Source organism: Colius striatus, chromosome 6, assembly GCF_028858725.1.
Source record: "Colius striatus isolate bColStr4 chromosome 6, bColStr4.1.hap1, whole genome shotgun sequence".
NCBI classification, from domain to species: domain Eukaryota; kingdom Metazoa; phylum Chordata; class Aves; order Coliiformes; family Coliidae; genus Colius; species Colius striatus.
The window spans coordinates 12,671,121-12,691,009 of record NC_084764.1 but is presented as its reverse complement, the minus strand read 5'-3'; the positions used below and the strand labels follow the sequence as shown (position 1 = coordinate 12,691,009).

Below are 19,889 nucleotides of genomic sequence, written 5' to 3'. Positions count from 1 at the left end.
GTGGTGAAGTTTCGGAAGAGAAAATTATTTTAAATTCTGTATATAACTTTGACACAGTTGCACACTAAAAAGAATCTGTTTTGGCTTGCTTTAGTATCATATGTTAAGAGGTGAATAAGGACTTACAGTTTATAAGTAAGTGTGTCTTTGACATTGCATTATGTAACAAATTTCAACAGAGCTTTTAGAATAATTAGGCTGATTAAACACTTGGACTGTTTCATGCTGTTTTTCCAGAGTGTTCTTAGTCTTGGATTGCATCTCTTGAGGAGCAAGTTTTTAGCATTTATTTGAACTGTCACTTGAAAAATTTCTCGTGGACCTTTGGTTGTGCTTAGAGGATATGAAGTTAAACAAGATCTGAAAAATTAAGATCAGTATTCAGAAGACTTGTATCAAGGGCTCAATGTGCTAATAAAATACATTTGCTTATATTTAAGTTACTGTCATTTGCAAAATCAAAGTATCAGGTTTTTAGTCTAAAAATATTAAATATGTTTCACTAAGAAAAACTGAGTAACAGTGTAGTTAGTGTAGTGGGTTTTTATGACACCATAGCAAGCTTGCCAAAGTGACAGAAGGACACAACACTTGAGAAAGCCCTGGAGGCAGTATGTAGTCTTTGTCACTTTGATGTAGTCTTGAATATAAATCTATACATAAACTTACGTTTACATACAAATCAAAAAATTTTTTTTATACAAATCAAAAGATTTTTTACTGGTCAAAGAAGTATGATATGTATGTTTTCAACAGAGTCTGTGTTCCAGAATTTCTTAGCATTATCATGTATATGTAATTTTCAAAAACTAACTTTATGCCTCATTCCTTGTTTTGCAACAGGATGACGAAGTAGTACTTCAGTGTGTTTCTAGTATTCACAAAGAACAAAGGAAGTTTTGCTTGGCAGCTGAGGGACTTGGGAATCGCCTGTGCTTTTTGGAACCGACATCAGAAGCTAAAGTAAGGAGTTGATACTCTCAGCTGGTGTAACTGACAAGTAAATGTTAACCTACATATTTACACAAATATATTTCCTTAGTGTGATGCTAGAGCAACTTTTGTATGGTTTTCTTTCTATGATTGCAACATGAGACTTCTTAGAGATTCTAAATATACTTTGAGGCACACCTGTTAACAGTCAAAAACCACTATTCTTTGGTATCCTAATTTTTTCTTGTAAATCAATTACACCATATTTTCAAGATAAAGTTTCCAGACTGTTACTGGGATTTAAGATCCCTAAAAAACTTATTCCTGTTACTACTGTAGGTTCAAAGATATTGATATACTGGATTGACAATTTTAGAAGGAGTTACCTCAGCTACTGGAATTACTGTTGCTTCTAACTGTGTTGATTAATTGAAGATGAGAGTACAAGGAAGAGACTTTCTTTCTATATGGTTATCTGAGATGTCTTGAATATAACATAGAGAGGGTGAACTTGCAGTTACAATATGTGTGCGTGTGTATGGATGCTACATACACACATGCACACACACATTAATGTATGTATAGTATGATTTAACATAACAGAGTGTGATGGGTGTATATACATGCAATGAATGAGTGCCACTTTCTCCATGGTATAGATGAGTGATGATAAGTATTGAAGTTTGTCGTACCTGTTTCAGTTAATGAAATTATGAACTACTTATTATTTATAATTATTTAGTGATATAAGAAAGGCACAAGAGTTCACTTTACCTCAATATTGTATATAACGATTCTATATATCTGTTTCTAAAGTATACAATTTCAATGTGAAGACTTTGGCCTAAAAATCATTACCAAAATGTGTTTGAAAACACACACAAATGCATCAAGGATTTTTTTCCTTCCCGTCACACTGATTTAATTAAAAAAAAAAAAAAAAAAGAGTGCATATCCACTTTAAAACTCATTCATAGCCATGATTAAATTGTTGACATTAGAAAAGACCTATAGCTGTGGGGTCCATCTGCTCTGGTCAGAGTAGGTTACTCAGAACAATGTCCAATCAGGGTTTTAATATCTCCAAAGATGGAGACTCCACATCCTCTCTGGGCAACTTCTTCCAGTGTTTACCATGCTCACAGTAAAAAAAATATTTTTTCCTCATGTTTAAATAGGATTTCCTACTTTTCAATTTGTGTCAATTTCCTCTTGTCCTCTCACTGAGTACCACTGCATAGAGTCTGGCTATCTTCTTTGTACTTTCCTGTCACATATTTTTATAAATTGATGATTCCCCTTGAGCTGATTTTTCTCGTACACATCAATGCCAATATATTAAAAAAATAATCAACTGTTCTTGAAGTGTATGTAAGTTTTTGGTTTCAAAACCAACACACACATTGATTAAAAAAATTGAGATTTCCTCAAGTTGCTCATAATGATAAAATTCTGATTCTTCGCCATTTAGTCACAAATATAAATACATCAACAGTTTTCATCCTGTTTTGCCAGCTCTCATGATCTGTCCTTACGCTGTTTAATTTATTTTTACAGTATGTTCCTCCGGACCTTTGCATCTGTAATTTTGTCCTTGAACAGTCTCTATCTGTCAGAGCCCTTCAAGAAATGCTGGCCAGCACAGGGGATAATGCTAGTGAAGGCGTAAGTAAATTGACATTAAATTTCTAATATGGATTATTCTCATTTCTTTCCTTGCTCCAAGATTTTCTAGGAGAGGACCCTCATGTCACAGATTTTTCAGTTTTTCTATTTTCCTTGGACATTATTTCTCCACTACTACAATCATATTAATTTCTCTTTAGCACTGAGATGCAGGTGCAGTTAGCCATTTCAAGTGTCCAAAAAACCCAGAAACAGAATTGTCAGATAATATTTATTACCATCAGTCCAGAATTAGATACTGAAAAAGGAACAAAAGGACCCTTGGAATGAGTCTGGCTTTTAGATACCTGAGAAAAGTATATGAAATAGGTTTTGTCTGAAACGTAGATCATAGCCATAAAAGCATTATTGTATTATAGTTTGACTTATTAGTGGGGAAAGCAAAATAATTTTCTCATCATACAAGTATTCTCATGTTAACATTAATGATGAAAATTGCTTCCATAATTTTGTAATGCCATTTTCAGTAACTATCTTTTATTCTATTCAATAATGTGTTTTTATTGTTATTGTTATTCCTCTATAAGCTTGTTTCCATTTTACTTTTTGTAGAGAAATCATATCAGTTCAATTAGGAGATAGACATATTTGATGTTTTCTGCCAAAGTGTGTCAACCATTAATATAGAAATGTATGTAAGCACACATTGAGAGAGTGTTCTTACCATCTGTTTCACACTCTTTTAATCTTCTAAATTGGGCACAGTTCAGCAGGCTAAAAAGTGACATACATTTTGTATTATAATCAATGGATAGTGGCCATAAGTCAATAGGAGTACAGTTAGGACAAAGTAGAGAAAGTATATTAAAATGCCAAAAGGTATTGTATACATTGTGTACACTGTTTGCATAGCACAAGTGGTGGAAAAAATATTTTTTAATAGGAAATTTTATTGTGTCTTGAGAGGATTGTTGTAAATTCATGCATTTAATACTCAAAACTTCAATGATAGTAGCCCAGTAAGCTTCCATCAGTTGGAGCCTCCATGATTGTTTCAAAAGCATGAAAACAATGATTTTACTATTTTATTTACTATTTAAAACATTTCTTATATAGCACAGTATTGAAGTTATGGTAGTAAGCAGTACAGCATAAATAGCAAAATAGAATAACTTTTTATACTGAGAAATTCTTGAATACATCTCAGGAATTAGCTGTTTTGTAACAAATTGGGAAAGCATCTAAATGGTCTATAGACTAAATGATCTAACTGTGAAATTGTCAGATGCGAATTTCGACCTTTACCATAATAAACAATTATGATTATAGTTTATAAATCAAAATCCCTTAAATATTCGGTATTTTTTAAAGGCTTACAAACTGAGAGAAATGTGATTCTGAAAAAATAAATATACATTCTGTTTCAGAAATATGTCAGGTTAAAAAGAGAAAGGGAAATAAACTCATGTCTTGTGATCACTCATTGTTTTACATTATTTTCCCAATTTTGTAGTAATTTTTCTTATTTAGATTGCATAGGAGTGGCCTATGTGATATATAAACACTCTATATACTGAAACTTCAGAATTTCAATTAAAGTTTCCTCACCACATGCTGCTATTTGGTTCACAGATTTTAAATTATTCCTTCATTTTTACTTGTTAAGAAGTGGAACCTTTATTTGTCTCTGTAACTTACTGTCAGGATAACTACAAACTACTGACTTATGTCACACTCTTGATCTTTGTCACATATCATGGCACAGCTCAGAAGCTGGAGTTCTGTTCACCTCCAGTCTTGCAATGTCAGCCTTTGCATAGAGAGTTTTCAGACCTCATTGTTACTCAACCTGTGTTGTCTACTCTTTTCCCCAGTTTTAAGTGTAATTTTTTATTTTTGCAATACATGACTTTCTAGAAAATGGAAGTCTGGATGAAAAACATTTGCCTAGACTTCTGTACCCTAAAATTTAACTGAAATATTTAATTTGAGATTACTAGTAATATATGAATATTTATATATGAACATTTATATTAACAATTGACCATATAGGATTTGACATTGACAAGCAGAGATTCATCAGTAAAAAGGATCATAGTGTTGCTTTGGGGGCAGTAGACAGTAAAAAAGAGAATTCAGTCTGTCGTGCCATATTTATTTTAAAAATTACCTTGCCCTGCACTTATGTTTAAACTGAGTACCATTCGTTGCAGAAATTGTAATAGTAACATGGCAGTTCATATAGACAGCAAGAATGAAATAAAAAGTGAAAGCCTGGATTCGCTGTTAGTAAATTGGAGGGGTTATTTTTAAAGTTACAATTAACTCTTTCTATTTTGAGACGTGTCATAACTGTGAATCAAGTTATATCTTTTCTTTTATCTTGAGCACCATGCAAGCAAATTGATATGGTAATTAGTAATTTTTAAACTAGCTTTCAGAAAAAACCCTGTTTTTTGAGATGAATAATACCAAATGTCTTTTAATAGTTGTCATATATATAGAGGAAAATGACAGGATGAAATATAAGAATACACATCTTAAAACACATTTATATATATGTTTTTTATGTATTATAAAAAAGTTATACATATATAAAATACACGTTTGTATTCAGTTCTCAGTACAAAGGCATTGTTAAGAATAGAAATTTGCCTCATATAATATTGGTTCCACCAGTCTATCAATAGTGCTTTCTATAGTAAATGTAGTTTGGATTAGAGTTCTACTGTTAGTTTCAGATGTTTCTAGATGAAGAACATAGCTTATTTGATTTTGAGACTTTTGTATAGGTTTTTTTTTTAATGAGTCAATCTTAAAATTACAAGTGGTTCACTTAAAAGTTTTCAGTAACAACATAGCATGAGATGATTATTGCTTGTATATGTGTGTTTGCCACAAACTGACTACATGTAGTTTTCTTCTGGCAATTTGTTCATAATTACAGCTGATATTGCTGTTAATTGTTCATTAAAAATAATTCAAAAGTAATATTGTATATAGTGTTACATGGTGTTTTTATGGTTTTCGTCCCTAAGCAGTGGTGAATTCCCAGAGGATATATTAAAACCATTTTTTTATGGATGTCATATTTTAGAGTAGGTCTTTGAATTTTTTCAATTTCTTGTTTCTGAACAACCTTTTATAATGATATTTAAAATTATATTATGTTCTGTGAATGACCTGCAAAAGAAATACCTTACATTTGTCTCCATTTTTTTCCAATAATCTAATACATTTCGTATGTGAGTCCAAAAACTGTTATCCAGGGATCTGAGGGTTTTGTTTCCTAATGTGTGTATTGAAAAAATTTATAGAATTGTATTTATCATATTGTGAAAGAGATTATTCATAGTATCCATTTAATTCTGAGAAATTTCTCTATAAAATTGATCACATAAGATTACTTAGTATTTATACTGTCTATTAACAGCATTAAGTACCAGCATAAGCAAGTCCCAATTTACTATTTGTTAATGTCACTGTTATTGATTAGATAAATATAAGTAGGATTTTTATTTGATTGCAGTTGTAATAACGCTTCTGCTGAATTGCTATTACAAGTTTTAATCCTTCTGTTTGTACAAATAACATTTCATTTTTAATCCTTTACATTAATATGAAGTATTCTATACGTCAACTACAAAATGTAGTAGTTTCCTCAGCTTGATGTCTTCTAAGTTGGGGTTCTGTAGAACACAAGTTGTATATGGATTGTAAACCTATTGATCTAATTGGTAATATAACTTAAATATGTTAATAATTTAATAAAAACAATAAATGTGTTGTTCATAGAGTCCAAATCGTTTGTTACATATACATAGTTATTTGAGTTCCTGTAATTACCTTTAATTGTCTTGTTCCCTTCCAGACGAATTCAGGGAAAACAAATGGCTATACAGGCAATCCTTTCTAGCAATATGTAACGTACTAGGGATTATTTCTGTTCTAAAGTTATATTTTGGGGAATCATCTTTCTTCTGTAATGATTGCTTAAATGTACCTGCAGTAAGGAGACTATAAAGTACATGATCTTTTAAATGGAAAAAAAAGACCTCTGTATGTGTGTGAGAAGAGTTTCAATCAATTATGTCAGAACTTAGATATTCTTAAATCAGCAATTTCTAACCTGTTACCAGGATCGTGATATAGATCTTTTGTTATTACTCAAGACATACCAGGTGCAAATATTATTATCTGCATTGAGCAAAACAAAGGAACTGTAATGTTGCTTAACCTAGTATTAACATCAATTATGATATCCATAATTCTGCTAAATTTGGATATAATTTTCCTAAACAAGTATTTTATATAATCTAAGATCAAAGTAAAAGTAAAATCTTAGTTTCACTGGAAAGCATCACAATAAATAAGGAATTTAATTCTAAGTTTGAATAGGCTTGTTATTTATAGGTAACTAGGAAGTAAGAGAGTAGATGCAGAAAAACGTAGAGATGGACTTGAAGACTTATAATGCTTGTCAGTTTTTCTATAGATAACTTTCGTGTTAAGATTCTTCCCTTGGAATTTATTAGGAAGTGTATGGAAAATCCAATTTTGAGTCTCCTTTGTCACAAATTTCCATATTCAAAATTATTAACTGTACTGGTTGAATTTATGGATGCAGTTGCTTTAATTAGTCTGATAAATGGTTAAGATAAGGATGCTTAAACTATTCTGGGCAATAGGTGTGTTTTTCTTCTTTCAGATTTTGGTTGTGTATATGTATAAATACTTATTTTATTATTTTTTAATGCCTCTGAGAAGTTTATAAGAAAAGTAAGTAGTATCTTATTTAATTTAAAATATTGTTTTGAAAATTTTGTGGTGTTGCTTACTTATAAAAATTAAGTTGCGATATCTTGTCTTTGATCAAGAACATTTGTTTCCTTGGCAGATATTTGTCTGTTGCTGTAACTACTTCATTATTAGATATTTTTGCCCAGCATATGCATTTCATAATTTCCTTGAATATTTGCACTTGCTACTTACACTGTAGTAACTCTTCCTGTTGTTACATAATTCTGATTATAGTACACACAGTGCAGTGAAGTTCTGATGTTCTCTGTCACGTTCTGTAGGCAGCTCAAGGGGGTGGTCACAGGACCCTGCTGTATGGCCATGCTATACTACTTCGACATTCGTTTAGTGAAATGGTAAGTGAAAGAGAACTTGCACAGAATGAGTAATATGAAACTCAAATAAACATATTTATCAGAATAAAAAACCCATACATTTATAAGAATGTTCTTCCTAAGTTCTTTTTTACACTAAATTTGAATGGTATCTCAATAGAATGGAAGTGGCCCTTATACTTTAAATTTGATTCTTCAATCTATTTCACTCACAGATGCATCTGAGAAGCTGCTTTAGCAGTGGATTATTTCTGTTAAGGAATACATTTTAGTGATAATTCCGTTAGCAATTTGGTGCTAAAACAAATGAGTTTGTTGTGATACAATTTTTTTTTCCATCGTATCTTATAAGTTGTTCCTTTTAACATCCCATAGTTCCCAGAAACTGTGTCTGCAGACACACTATCTTCTCACTAACTTGTATATATTTTGTTTAACTACATACAGTTTGTTAACTACATTATACAACTAAAAAATTTTAACTGTTCTGAAATTTTGACTTATTAGGTCCCATGGAAGTATACATTAAGTATGTATTTAATGGGAGGTTGAAAAAAAGAGAAGTCAAGAAGACCTCTTCCCTCCTTTTTCCTGTCTTAGAATACTATGTTAGTCTTTAAACTCTGTTACTTATGTTTAGGAACCATATAAGTTCTGTTTGCCTTGATATACCTAGATGGAAAGTTTCATTACTGCCTTTTGGTATGTTTACTGTGTTTTCATGATGCAAACTTGCTACAGTAGCACTGTAATAAGATGTTTGCCTATTCCCATCTGATCAGCTATGTGAAACTTTTCAAGGTAGGAGCAAAATTACACAGAGAAATGTGTGCTGAAGTGGAAAAGGATTTTGAGATTTTCAAGTTAGGAAGAGCTTGTATGCAATAAAAACATGCTTAAGTAATTTTAAAAAGTTAAGCACAAACTAACAGTCAGATGGAGTAATGTGAGTGTGTTTAGGTGTCATATGTATTGGATATGATTGGTTTTTTTCTTTCAATAACATTACTGTTTTGCAGTATTTGACATGTTTAACATCGTCAAGATCCCAGACGGATAAACTTGCATTTGATGTGGGACTACGAGAAAATGCAGCAGGTATAGCAAATTGTTTTTGAAGAAAAACATGGCACACATTTCTGCTTTTAGAAGAGACATTGAGATTAATGTCATTGTAAGCCTGTTAATGTCAAGTTTATGTGGACTGAAAGTAAATAATGACTGTCAATACTGACAACTTATAAACTAAGTGACTGTGGAAGAATATGAGTGGCTTGTGATTTTGTTACAAATGCAATAATGCTGGTGCTAATAGTCAAAGTAATAACTTCCCATACAGTAAAATAAATTTGATGCACTTGCTTTCTATTAGTATCATGTGGCACTTGCAATAGAGTATGAAAAAGCTATATATTTGTGCATTCACAACATACATTACAACCAAGCAAGAAAAGAGGAACACAACTTGTAACACAGGAAAACAGAAAGAATGCAATAAGCACAATCCTAAAAGAGCTGAAGAAAAATAAAATCATAAAATGGAGTAAAATAACAATGAGACAAGAGTAGAAGAGACATGACACAAACGGGAAATTATGATAAAGCTTTAAAATCTAATTAATAGGTTTCCAGGAATACTGCCAGTAAGAGAACTGCTGACAGAAATATAGTTTAAAAAAAAATTGTGCTTCCATGAAATCATGTATAAATTATGAGATGCCACTGGGAGCTATGTTAAATGAATTTCAAAGCAACTCAGCCACAAAGAGCCACCGATAGGTTTATGAAAGTGATGAGTACTCATCAGAAAATATCAGTGAAATCTGTCTTTGTAATTTTGAGTTTCTTTCAGAGTTCTTGTGCATTTGTCTGCTTGTGCCTTTGAGGTTTTGTAACCTGTAGTTGTCTCATATTGGTATTTGCTTAGCTGTACTTGTACAGAAAGACCTTGTATACATAGTTGACATAGAAAAGCAACACATAAAAGAAATCCTTAGTTGTGTTTCTGCACAGAAGATTTCAATAACTACTGCATGCTTGTAAACCTCATAAAACAAACACCATAATATCACTTCCGCTTGCCTTCCTTCTGTCAAACTGTCCTATTGAATCAATTTCAACTGCAGGAAGTATTCTTCACCTAGCAGGTATTAAGTGGAAAGGCACTGAGTGTTTAAAATTATACCCTTTTAAGGACTTCTCACTTTACACTTTTAGGATTGCAACTTCTCTTTATTGTCCTACTTGTAATTAGTTTCACAAAATTCAGATTTTGTGAAGGAGATTTTACATAAAATGTCTTAGTTGATCAAATGGATTTTTGCGCTTTATCTTGTGCTACCAATTTTGCCTTTGTTTAATTTTCTTCAACTTTGAGTTTCTTAATGAAAAGGTTCTATTCAATTTGTTTTCTTCAGGATCTTAACGAAACTCCAAAAGATGTGAAATTGTAGAATGGATTAATTATTCTTCCCAGAATCATATGTGTGTGTACAAAGTAATCTTGAATTGTGCATTTAATGTGTAGGAAGTGTTCTATATTTGTCACCCTTGGGCTTAGTTATCCTATATTCATATAATCTGCAATGCTAATGGAACTGCTCCCAGAATTTATATTTGTCACGTAACAATATTATAAAGTTATGGAGTGTTTGCTTCCAAATTTTATACTCTACAATATAAATGTAGCTTAGAAGAGAAATTATACAGAAGATAGCGAACTAAATACAAGTGTTAAGCAGAAAAAGACACAAAAGATGATAATTGAGACTGAGGTAGCTATCAGCAAATTACTAGCAATGAGGGCCTTGAAGGGAGGACAGGTCTAAACAGTGTATTCCAAATGCTTAGTTGCTTAAATAACATGAAAGAAGTAATATCAGCTTCAGTGATGACAAAGATCGATTGACAAAAAGTCTTGAGTTAAAGTTTGAATGGATTGAAAGCGGGAATGAGGTGGTTTTATAAGGTGAATATCTTATGAGACATAGTTCTTTCTTATGTTGTTTCATGTTGTATAAAAATATCCTCAAATTTCTTGGAAAATGTTTTGTGTGATAAGTGTCTTTGTTCTTTAGGTGAGGCATGCTGGTGGACAATACACCCTGCTTCTAAACAAAGGTCAGAAGGAGAAAAAGTTCGAATAGGTGATGATCTCATCCTGGTCAGTGTGTCCTCTGAAAGATACCTGGTAGGTTTGTTTGTTTAGCAAGTGATGCATGTGATAGGGGAAAATGCAAAGTACTGTGAAGAGTTGGGGAAAATGATTGGGATTCTTATGAATGAGATTTTTTTCTAATCTAGGAAATAAGGCCTGTTTGTAATGCACTTTTATTTTGGTTTTTATCACTGGAAGGTTCCCCCCACTCAGAAAAAGACTGTTTCCATGCTTTTGTGCTGAAGTGTACTTCAGCATTCTCTGTCTTGGGAAGGTTTTATTTCTGAAGCTGTTGAAGATGTCTAAGCTGCAGCTGAAGATTGCTGATTAGATTTAAACCAAATGACTACAGACTTTTAAATAATACTATTTTTACTTTATTATTTGTTTCTGATTTGTTGACAAATTAATATACTAAATCTTTAAGTGCGTAAATTTTACTACTTCCTTTTATTATCATCTTATTTCAGCATCTCTCTATGTCAAATGGAAGCATTCAGGTGGACGCCTCCTTTATGCAGACACTATGGAATGTGCATCCTACATGCTCAGGAAGCAATATTACAGAAGGTTTGTCATATTATTTATTTAGAAGTGTGAACACTTTAGATTACTTTGTATTGCTTTTCATAAAGAGTGCAGAAAAAAACCCCACCCTCAGAACATCAAACCAAAGATCTTAATGAACATGGAGAAAGTAAAGATAACTACAGCTAATAAACTTAGGTTTTGTATAGATTTTTCAATTACTCTATAACAGAGATAATAGAAGAGAGATAAAGGTACATGCAAAATGGAAAGCAGGTTTCTCATAGTTAGTATTTCAGTCTCTTAGTTTTGTTTTTTAATATTAACTCAATATCCTTTCTGGATCTCACAGCCATGCTTCGTAGCTGCCTGTAATAGTCTATAAAAATGAGCTATCCAAATGCATCCTCTTAACAAGCCTTAAATCCCCCTCCAGAGGGTCAAGATGCCTTTCTAGGTACCTGACTGCACTTTACAACCATGTCTGAGAAGCATCACCTTATTCTGTTTCAGAAGTGTCTCATTCTGTAATGAAAGGTTCATTCACTTAATATTATTCCTTATTTCAATGCCTTTCAATTTCTTATTTCAATTCTGTCATAAACACTGTCATAACAAGCATACCTCTGCCATTCTGTGTACAAGGTATCAGCCCTCCACATTCATGAATGATAAATGTCATTAAGTCAGGACTGTTTTGTATCACTTGGTCCTAAAACTAGCCATGACATGTTAATGTGCAGGATCATAGGAAAAATAGATATATTATAGACCTGAAAGAGATGTTGTATTTCTGAGGATCAGCTACACTAAGTTGTGCTAGAAGTAGAGTACCCTGGTGCTAAAGGATTATGGTCAGTAGGCTTAGTACTATGGTTAGGTACTTCTATAACCTGAAATGGTTTATTTCAGCATCCCACAGTGTTTCTGTGCACTGACCTTTAAGAAACTGCTTTCAGAGTGTTTGTAAGTTTTTGTTTAAAAATATGGGATAAGGATTTTACTTATAACATTTTCTGATTGCTTTCTTTGGTAAGAAGTGTATTATGCTGGAGGTGTATATTTGTAAATGTCTGTCTGATTCCCTGACATTATGGGTCATAAATCAAGTTAACTCTGGAAAAGTCCTTGTGTTCTCAAGTTTCACAGATAAAACAAAACAAAACAAAAAAACAGAAAAGCCATCCTATAGTAAAATGAAAAACTTAGATGAGAAACATAATGAGCTATAAAGAGAGATCATGGTATATCAGTAGTATATTTTATATTTCTTTAACAGCAGGGATTTGGCAGCTAAATTTCATAAATGTTAACAGAATCACAGAATAGTTGAGATTGGAAGGGATCTGGTCTAATCCTCTGTGCAAGCAAAGCCACCTGGAGCAGGTTACCCAGTGCTATGTCTAGACAGCTTTTCAATATCTCCAAGGATGGAGACTGCATAACCTCTCTGGGCAACCTGTACTAGTGCTCAGTCACCCTCAGAGTGGAAAAAGTGTTTCCTGATGTTCAGATGGACCCTCCTGTGTTTCAGTTTATGCCCATTGTCTCTAATCCTGTCACTGGGCACCACTGAAGAGACCCTGAGTCTGTCCTCTTCACATTGGTGAGATCCCACCAGACTTTCTCTTCTCCAGTCCCAAACCGTCCCAGTTGTCTCAGCCTTTCCTCATGCGTGAGATGCACCAGTCTTTAAATCATCTTAATGGTCCTTTGCTGTACTTGGAAACTTTGTATTGTGTAGCACAGAATTTGATATATAATTAAAAAAAAATCACAGAATTTTAAAAACAAATAACTAAAAAGGATATGGCAGGATAAACAGAGAAGTAGATTTCTGTACGTTAGGTTAGACTACTACTAAGCCTTAAGTTTATGCTTCTCAGAATGATTTACCTCACGGATGATCATATGTCAAAAGAATTAGCGGCCTAGCTCAAGTTGAATGGACAGAGAAAGTGAGTTTCCCCGAGTCTAAAATTGTAGTGGAAGCTGGACAACATACTTTTGGTGATGTTTAAAGTATTTTTGATAGAATGTAAATAAAACATAAACATTAAAAGTATCCTTTTTTCACATTCTTTCTTTGCTTTGACCTTTATATTAATTTGCAACAGGATAATTGCAAGTCACCATTTCCCTAATTTACAAATTTATATTGAATCACCAACCCAGTTTGAAGGTTTCCTTCTACCTTTACTCATTTATGAATGTTCTTTTAAAAGGCATTAATTTCACTTACAAGGTCACAACTATTTGGACTGCAAGTCTGATGAATCATTCTCCTTCAACACCATTTTTTGACCTGTAGTCTTTGTGTTAAATGGGTTGGAAAGTTAGCTTCCATTAAACACAACTGCTAAGTGATTTTCTATCCTCTGCCTCCTCTTGCTATGGTGCAATTTTGAGTTTGACACAGATTATAAATGTCAGAACAAAATGATGAAGTCACCAAATTATTTTGTATTGGGAACATTTAAATTGTATTAAGGGAGAGGAAATTGTGTATTATATATTTGATTTGGTTTTACTTAAGTATTCGATTTAAAAAAAAAAAATTGTTGCAGAAGTTTTTTATTTTCCTTGTCTGTCACAAAACCCTAATTTGATTTTTAAATGTTAAGAGATTTTTTTAGTGTTATTTTGAGAAGAAATGTTTCTAACTGAAAAAGGTACTAAAAATAATGTCATTATACTAAATTTGTTCTTGTTCAATATGAGTGAAAATTTGGAAAAAAGGTTTCACCTAAGACTTTTGAATTTTTTTCTTTTTTTTTTTTTGGAGAGTGTTATTTTCATATTGTCAATGTTAAAGCTAATGAGTGAATGTACTTCTTCTACAGGATATCTTCTTGGTGGGCATGTAGTACGCTTTTTCCATGGCCATGATGAGTGTTTGACAATTCCATCTACAGATCAGAATGATTCCCAGCATAAGTAAGTGGTGGTGAATTTTTATACGTTTTGTTCTCTCAAAAAAGAAATAAGATTATTGTCAGTTGAATTTAAAGTTCGATAGGTTAAACACTCTTTTCATCAATCTTTAATTAGGCAGTGATATTGTTACAAGAACTTGAGACCTACTAAGCAGAAAATCAGTCATGAGTTCTTTTATTGGTAGTTGATTTCCACTGAAATTTCAGCTTGTTCTTTTTTTTTTTCTTTAATGTGTACTGCTATAAGCAGAGGTAAGGAAGCATTAGCAGGGAAGTTGTTAGTTTAAACAAAAAAACCACAAACTGACTAAAAAAATCTCTGAAAGTTCAGTCTCTGCAATTACTTTCATGTTCTTTATCTTTTGCATCTTTTTGCAAGTTCTTACTCTCTGAAATTTGATTAATACGTTAAAATTATTAAAACATGTTAGCTGGACTAAATCACTGTTGTATTAAATCTACAGTTGTTCTGTTTCCTGAATTTAACTTTTGATTATAATCAAAAAACCCAAACTGAATGCCAGAAAACTTCACTTGGTGAATTTTTTTAGTTGATATTCTCTTCATATGTGGATAAAAAAAAAAAAAAGCAAAAATGTGCAAACCTAGCATAAAAATACTGGTGAAAATAATGACTATCTAAATACCTTGTGTAGAATAGATGTAATATGCAGACTAATTTTATAAACAACCAGTCTTAATAAGGCTAGAATAGATGTCAAGCCTTTTCAGTATATTCTGAAATGCTGTTCTTAGCTAGTGCAGCTAGAAGACAGACATAGTTAAACCTCAATATAGTTGTGGAGTCCTATTGCCTTGTGTACTCTCCTTCTTAGTATATGTTTATTGTCTATTGTTATTGCTGTAAACTCTGCTTCTACTTTTTAACAACTATGTAAATGAAGGATAAAATTAAAAATAAAGATATTTTTCTGAATGAAGCCTATATATTTATATTCCTATACTGGAAGAATAATATAAATTCTGTAGTGAAGATTTTAAGATGAATAATAGTGATACAATTTGCTAAGATTGATATTGTGGAGTTGTCTTGTGTTTTGGATTTGTGAGCTGTGTAATAGACATAAGGACGGGTTTTTATTGTTTCATGGTTGTAGGAGTCAGATTTACATTATACAAAACAAAATTAATACAAGAATAAAAAAATCAAATAATAATAGAAACACAAGAAATAGCTGCAAAAAACGGTTGTATTCGTTTCCATCTCTTTGTTTAATCAGTTCTATGTATTCCATTAGGGCTATTAAATAAGATAAATTGGGAAAACATGATAATGTCACTTCTCATTGAACAGACATCTAATTTTTTGAAGGTTTCTGTAGAGAATGCTTTTTATCAATTCACACTGTGCCTATTCTTTTTTAAGTATCTTAAGGTCTTTTATTAAAGGCCAAGATAAAATACAGGGGGATGGACTTAGAGAACAACAAAAGAATCAGCTTGCACAAACTCAGAATAAGATGGATGGATGGATAGAATCAAGAAGATAAAGAAAATGTTATGTGCTGTTGAGAAAAAGCAGCAATTCTCTTTAACATATGTTTTTGCTGCTGTAAGAGCATGTCACTAGTGTCAGTACAGTGTTACATATAGTAAAAGATGGAAAAGATTTTGAGGTATAGTTAAGAAGTATGAAAGGTGAACAGAGATATATCTCTGGTATTCCATCAGCAAAGGAATCGTTTAATAGGACCAAGTAGAAATGAAGGACATGAAAAAGAATGGAAATGAATTATTAGTTTGGAGCTTAGCTAGGATGAGGTCATTAGAATCTGCAAAAAGTAATGTCATCCCAGGCTGGAAGGAACTTTGAAAGATCATATTCATAGAGTCTGGAAACGAGGATTAATTGATTGATAGGCTTTTTAGTTGTCATTTTGTATTTTGTTTCTAGAGTATAAAAAACATTATTGTGGAATACAAGATGTGTGAGAAATACTACTACCTTTACTGTGAGGAATATACATTCTTATGGCTCACTATCATTTAGAAAGTTTTGAAATTGCATATGTGTTCTTAGATGTGCCTCCTAGATAATATACAGATGTAGATCTACAAGTCCATCATCATATTAAGGTACTGGATGCAAATAGTTTGTCACACATTGATGTTGGTCAGGAAACAGAGTGTCAGATCAATGCAAACCGTAACTGTTCTTGATAGAAGAAAAGTTGTAGAAACATTTTCTCAGATAAAAAAAACACAGCTTTCATTTCACAAGTTGAGTTCCAAGTCCTATAGTTGCATGAGTACAATGATAAACATTTAATTTTTTTCCACTATTTAAAAATGAAAGGAATTTGACAATTGAAGTCTGAAAAGCCAGTTAAAATTCTGCGTTTCAAAATGCTACTTTGCATAAGAAGAGGTTACATAATAGTTAGGTTGTTACATTTTTATGTATGCATGTGTAGAATTCAAAAAAGTTTGTCAGAGCAGTAAGGTAGATTTTAAATTCCCTTGCTGCACATTTTTTCAGATCCACACAATATAAAGCCAGGTCCCATGCATACTTGGATGGATTAGCCCTATTCACAGGAACATATATAAGAAAGTTTTTCCATCATTCATGTCTTGTCATCCAAGCACAAGAATTTGTATAACCTTTCTCATTCATATAATCGATACAAGAAATACAATTGATAACAGGAAAGGTCTTGGTCTGAAAGTCAGGATATGTAGAGCCCTTCTTTATTGTACTACTAGATGGGGGGTTTTTTTGTGAGATACAAATGAAATATTTACCTAAGAACCACATTATAGTTTGATTTTGTTTCATTTTTTTTTACCTTAATCACATTATGATACAGTCTATTTTCATTTTTCATTATTCTCTGGTTTTCAGTTTGACCTTCGGTTTAGGGTTAGATTCAATTGTTTTAATTAAAGAAGAAACAGGGGAACTGTTTTCTTCATCTTTCTTCACCCCTTTCATTTGGGAAATGGATAAACAGGTTATATTAATTACTATTGTTACCTATGACAACAAAAATTACTGTTATAAATTGAATAAAACATTTAGGAATAAGTATGGATCAAGTAACTTTGAGGAAAGGTTCAAACAACCTCTCCTTTAGATGTCAATAAATACCTATATGAACAGAAGGAACCACTCCTAGAAAAGTATAGAAATACAAAAAAAAAACCAGGTTGCTTATATTGCTTCAAGAAAAACTAAAGAACCCAACAAACTTTTGGACATTTGCTGTGCTTTTTTGCTTCCTAGTTTTTATTTCTCCAAATTTCCTAAAACTAATATATCCTTTTACCTGTATTATCTATTTTGTAAGGATTATACACATGGTAAAGATGATATCACCACTGTTTTTGTCTTTTAATAAGAATATCAGAAGTAATTCTAGGAATTAAGTGCCTGATGTTGCATTCATGCAGATAATTGTTAAAATATGCAAATGTGTATACTTATTTTTATTTTGTGTTCATATATCTTAGAATCATAGAATGATAGAGTTGGAGGTGACTTTTAGAGATCATCTAGTCCGACCCCCCTGACATATATGATCAGGTCATATAGGAACACGTCCAGGTGGGTCTTGAAGACCTCCAAGGAAGGAGACTCCACTCTCTCCTTGGGTAGCCTATGACACTGCTCTGTCACCCTCACAGTAAAATAGTTTTTTCTTATATTTAAATGGAATTTTTTGTGTTCCAGCTTCATCCCATTACCCCTTGTCTTGTTGCTAGCTACAATAGAAAAAAAAGGATGTCCCAACCTACTGACACCCACCATTTAGCCATTTGTAAATGTTAATAAGATCTCCCCTCAGTCTCCTCTTTTCTAGACTAAACAGCCCCAGTTCCCGCAGCCTTTCCTCATTAGGAAGATGTTCCAGTCCTCTGATCATCTTGGTGGCCCTGCGCTGCACTCTCCCCAGAAGTTCTCCGTCCCTCTTGAACTGTGAAGCAAGAACATTAATAATTTAGATTAATTTCTGTGCGAATTACATGTTTTTATGACTGTTTTTATGATTAAGTAACAGCAAAATTTTCTCAGCCACTTTGAAGGTGAAGTTTAAACTCCTGAGAGAGAACAGCTTAATGGAAGTTGCTTAACTTACCTGGGACATTTGAATAGTGTATAATGCTCTCACTGATGAGTAAGAATCCTCTGTTCATTCAACTCCATCTGTTTAGTTGGCAAGATGAAATGAGTCTGATACAGATCACCTAAGTTATAAATACTGTGTAGCACAAATAAACAAGAGGATGATCTCCTGAATCTTTTCTGTAGGAAAGTACTTTATGAAACTGGAGGAGCTGGCGTTCGAGCAAGATCTTTGTGGAGAGTAGAACCCCTTCGAATAAGGTACTGATATTTCTTGAGCTTTAGCAACTCTGTTAACAGTAATTAAAATGTTACAGACCCTTAAGGCAGAACATGAATGATACGTTTGTCCTGCTATATGATATATGTTAGCGTGTTTATTGTCAATGATAAAAAGTAATCTACCATGATTCAATCATACGTGAAATGTCAGTGTTTTAAAACTTTTTTTTCCTCATTCGTATGAGAGATGTCTGTTTGAGACATTACTTCTTTCCAAAAGTAAAATGCTTTCCTACTTTTTACTTGGAAAAGTAAGAGTGGAAACCAGAACAGTAATATCCCTAATGGGTGTCTATTTTTTTTTAGAGCCTATCTCCCTTCTATCTAGGTGATTACTTATCTATTAACTTGTTGAAAGTGAAATTTCAATATATACCCAAAGGATATACATGTTTGAACACTGAAGGCATTCTGAACTGTATGTTTGTTTTAGTTTTGATGTTTGCGATTGCAAATTAAATACTCTTATAAATGACAAAGACGTAGGATAGTTCTTTGGAATGTTGAGTCCTGACTAAAATGTAATTATTTTTTTAGGTGGTGAACAGAACTGCAGTAGTTAATTTACACCTTAGTGTTTTTCAGAAAGATGTAGGGTTTTTTTTATGGACACTCTAATGAAATCAAAAGAGGGTCTAGAAAAAAAAAAAATAAGGCTGTACTCCTTTCCAAAGTTCCCTTTGCAAAGGTATTAACATTTTTGCATCTGTTTTAATGAAAATATTGAAATCAAAGTAAAAAATGATTACATATAGTCGTTTAAATCCCAAAATAGAAATACTAGTTTTACTTACTTCATATATTATGTTTTGATGTCTTCTATATTTAGTTGGAGTGGAAGTAATATCAGATGGGGACAGCCTTTCCGTCTTCGACATATTACAACAGGAAAGTACTTGGCTCTGAATGAAGATGAAGGACTTGCAATGTTAGACAGAGAAAAGTCAGACACAACATCTACTGCCTTTTGTTTTAGAGCATCAAAGGTAAGTAATATCGATGCAAGTTTGTCTTAAATGTGGAACCCAAATTCTAGACCTGAGTCAGTTCAACGACTTTAAGAATTATTTGTAATTTCTAGATTGAAGCAATTGACTAGGATTTTGCATTTAAATACTAAAATGAACAAACTGCACTGAGAGTAACAAATACATAAATAAAGAAATAAAGCTTAGATTAAACTAACTTGTTAACAGGTTGAAAAA

The 19,889-nt window shown here is 32.4% G+C and overlaps 1 protein-coding gene across 1 annotated transcript in view; it reads left to right on the top strand.

Moving 5' to 3' along the window:
- Positions 1–739: 739 nt before the first annotated feature.
- RYR3 (ryanodine receptor 3) overlaps positions 740–19,889 on the top strand; it is a 184,628-nt gene continuing 165,478 nt past the window's right edge. The window contains exons 1-10 of the mRNA XM_061998183.1: positions 740–757; positions 844–963; positions 2,491–2,598; positions 7,641–7,715; positions 8,714–8,792; positions 10,772–10,884; positions 11,322–11,421; positions 14,223–14,316; positions 18,589–18,663; positions 19,514–19,670. Of these exons, the coding sequence (XP_061854167.1) occupies positions 740–757; positions 844–963; positions 2,491–2,598; positions 7,641–7,715; positions 8,714–8,792; positions 10,772–10,884; positions 11,322–11,421; positions 14,223–14,316; positions 18,589–18,663; positions 19,514–19,670 (939 nt within the window). The remainder of the gene's footprint in view (positions 758–843; positions 964–2,490; positions 2,599–7,640; positions 7,716–8,713; positions 8,793–10,771; positions 10,885–11,321; positions 11,422–14,222; positions 14,317–18,588; positions 18,664–19,513; positions 19,671–19,889) is intronic.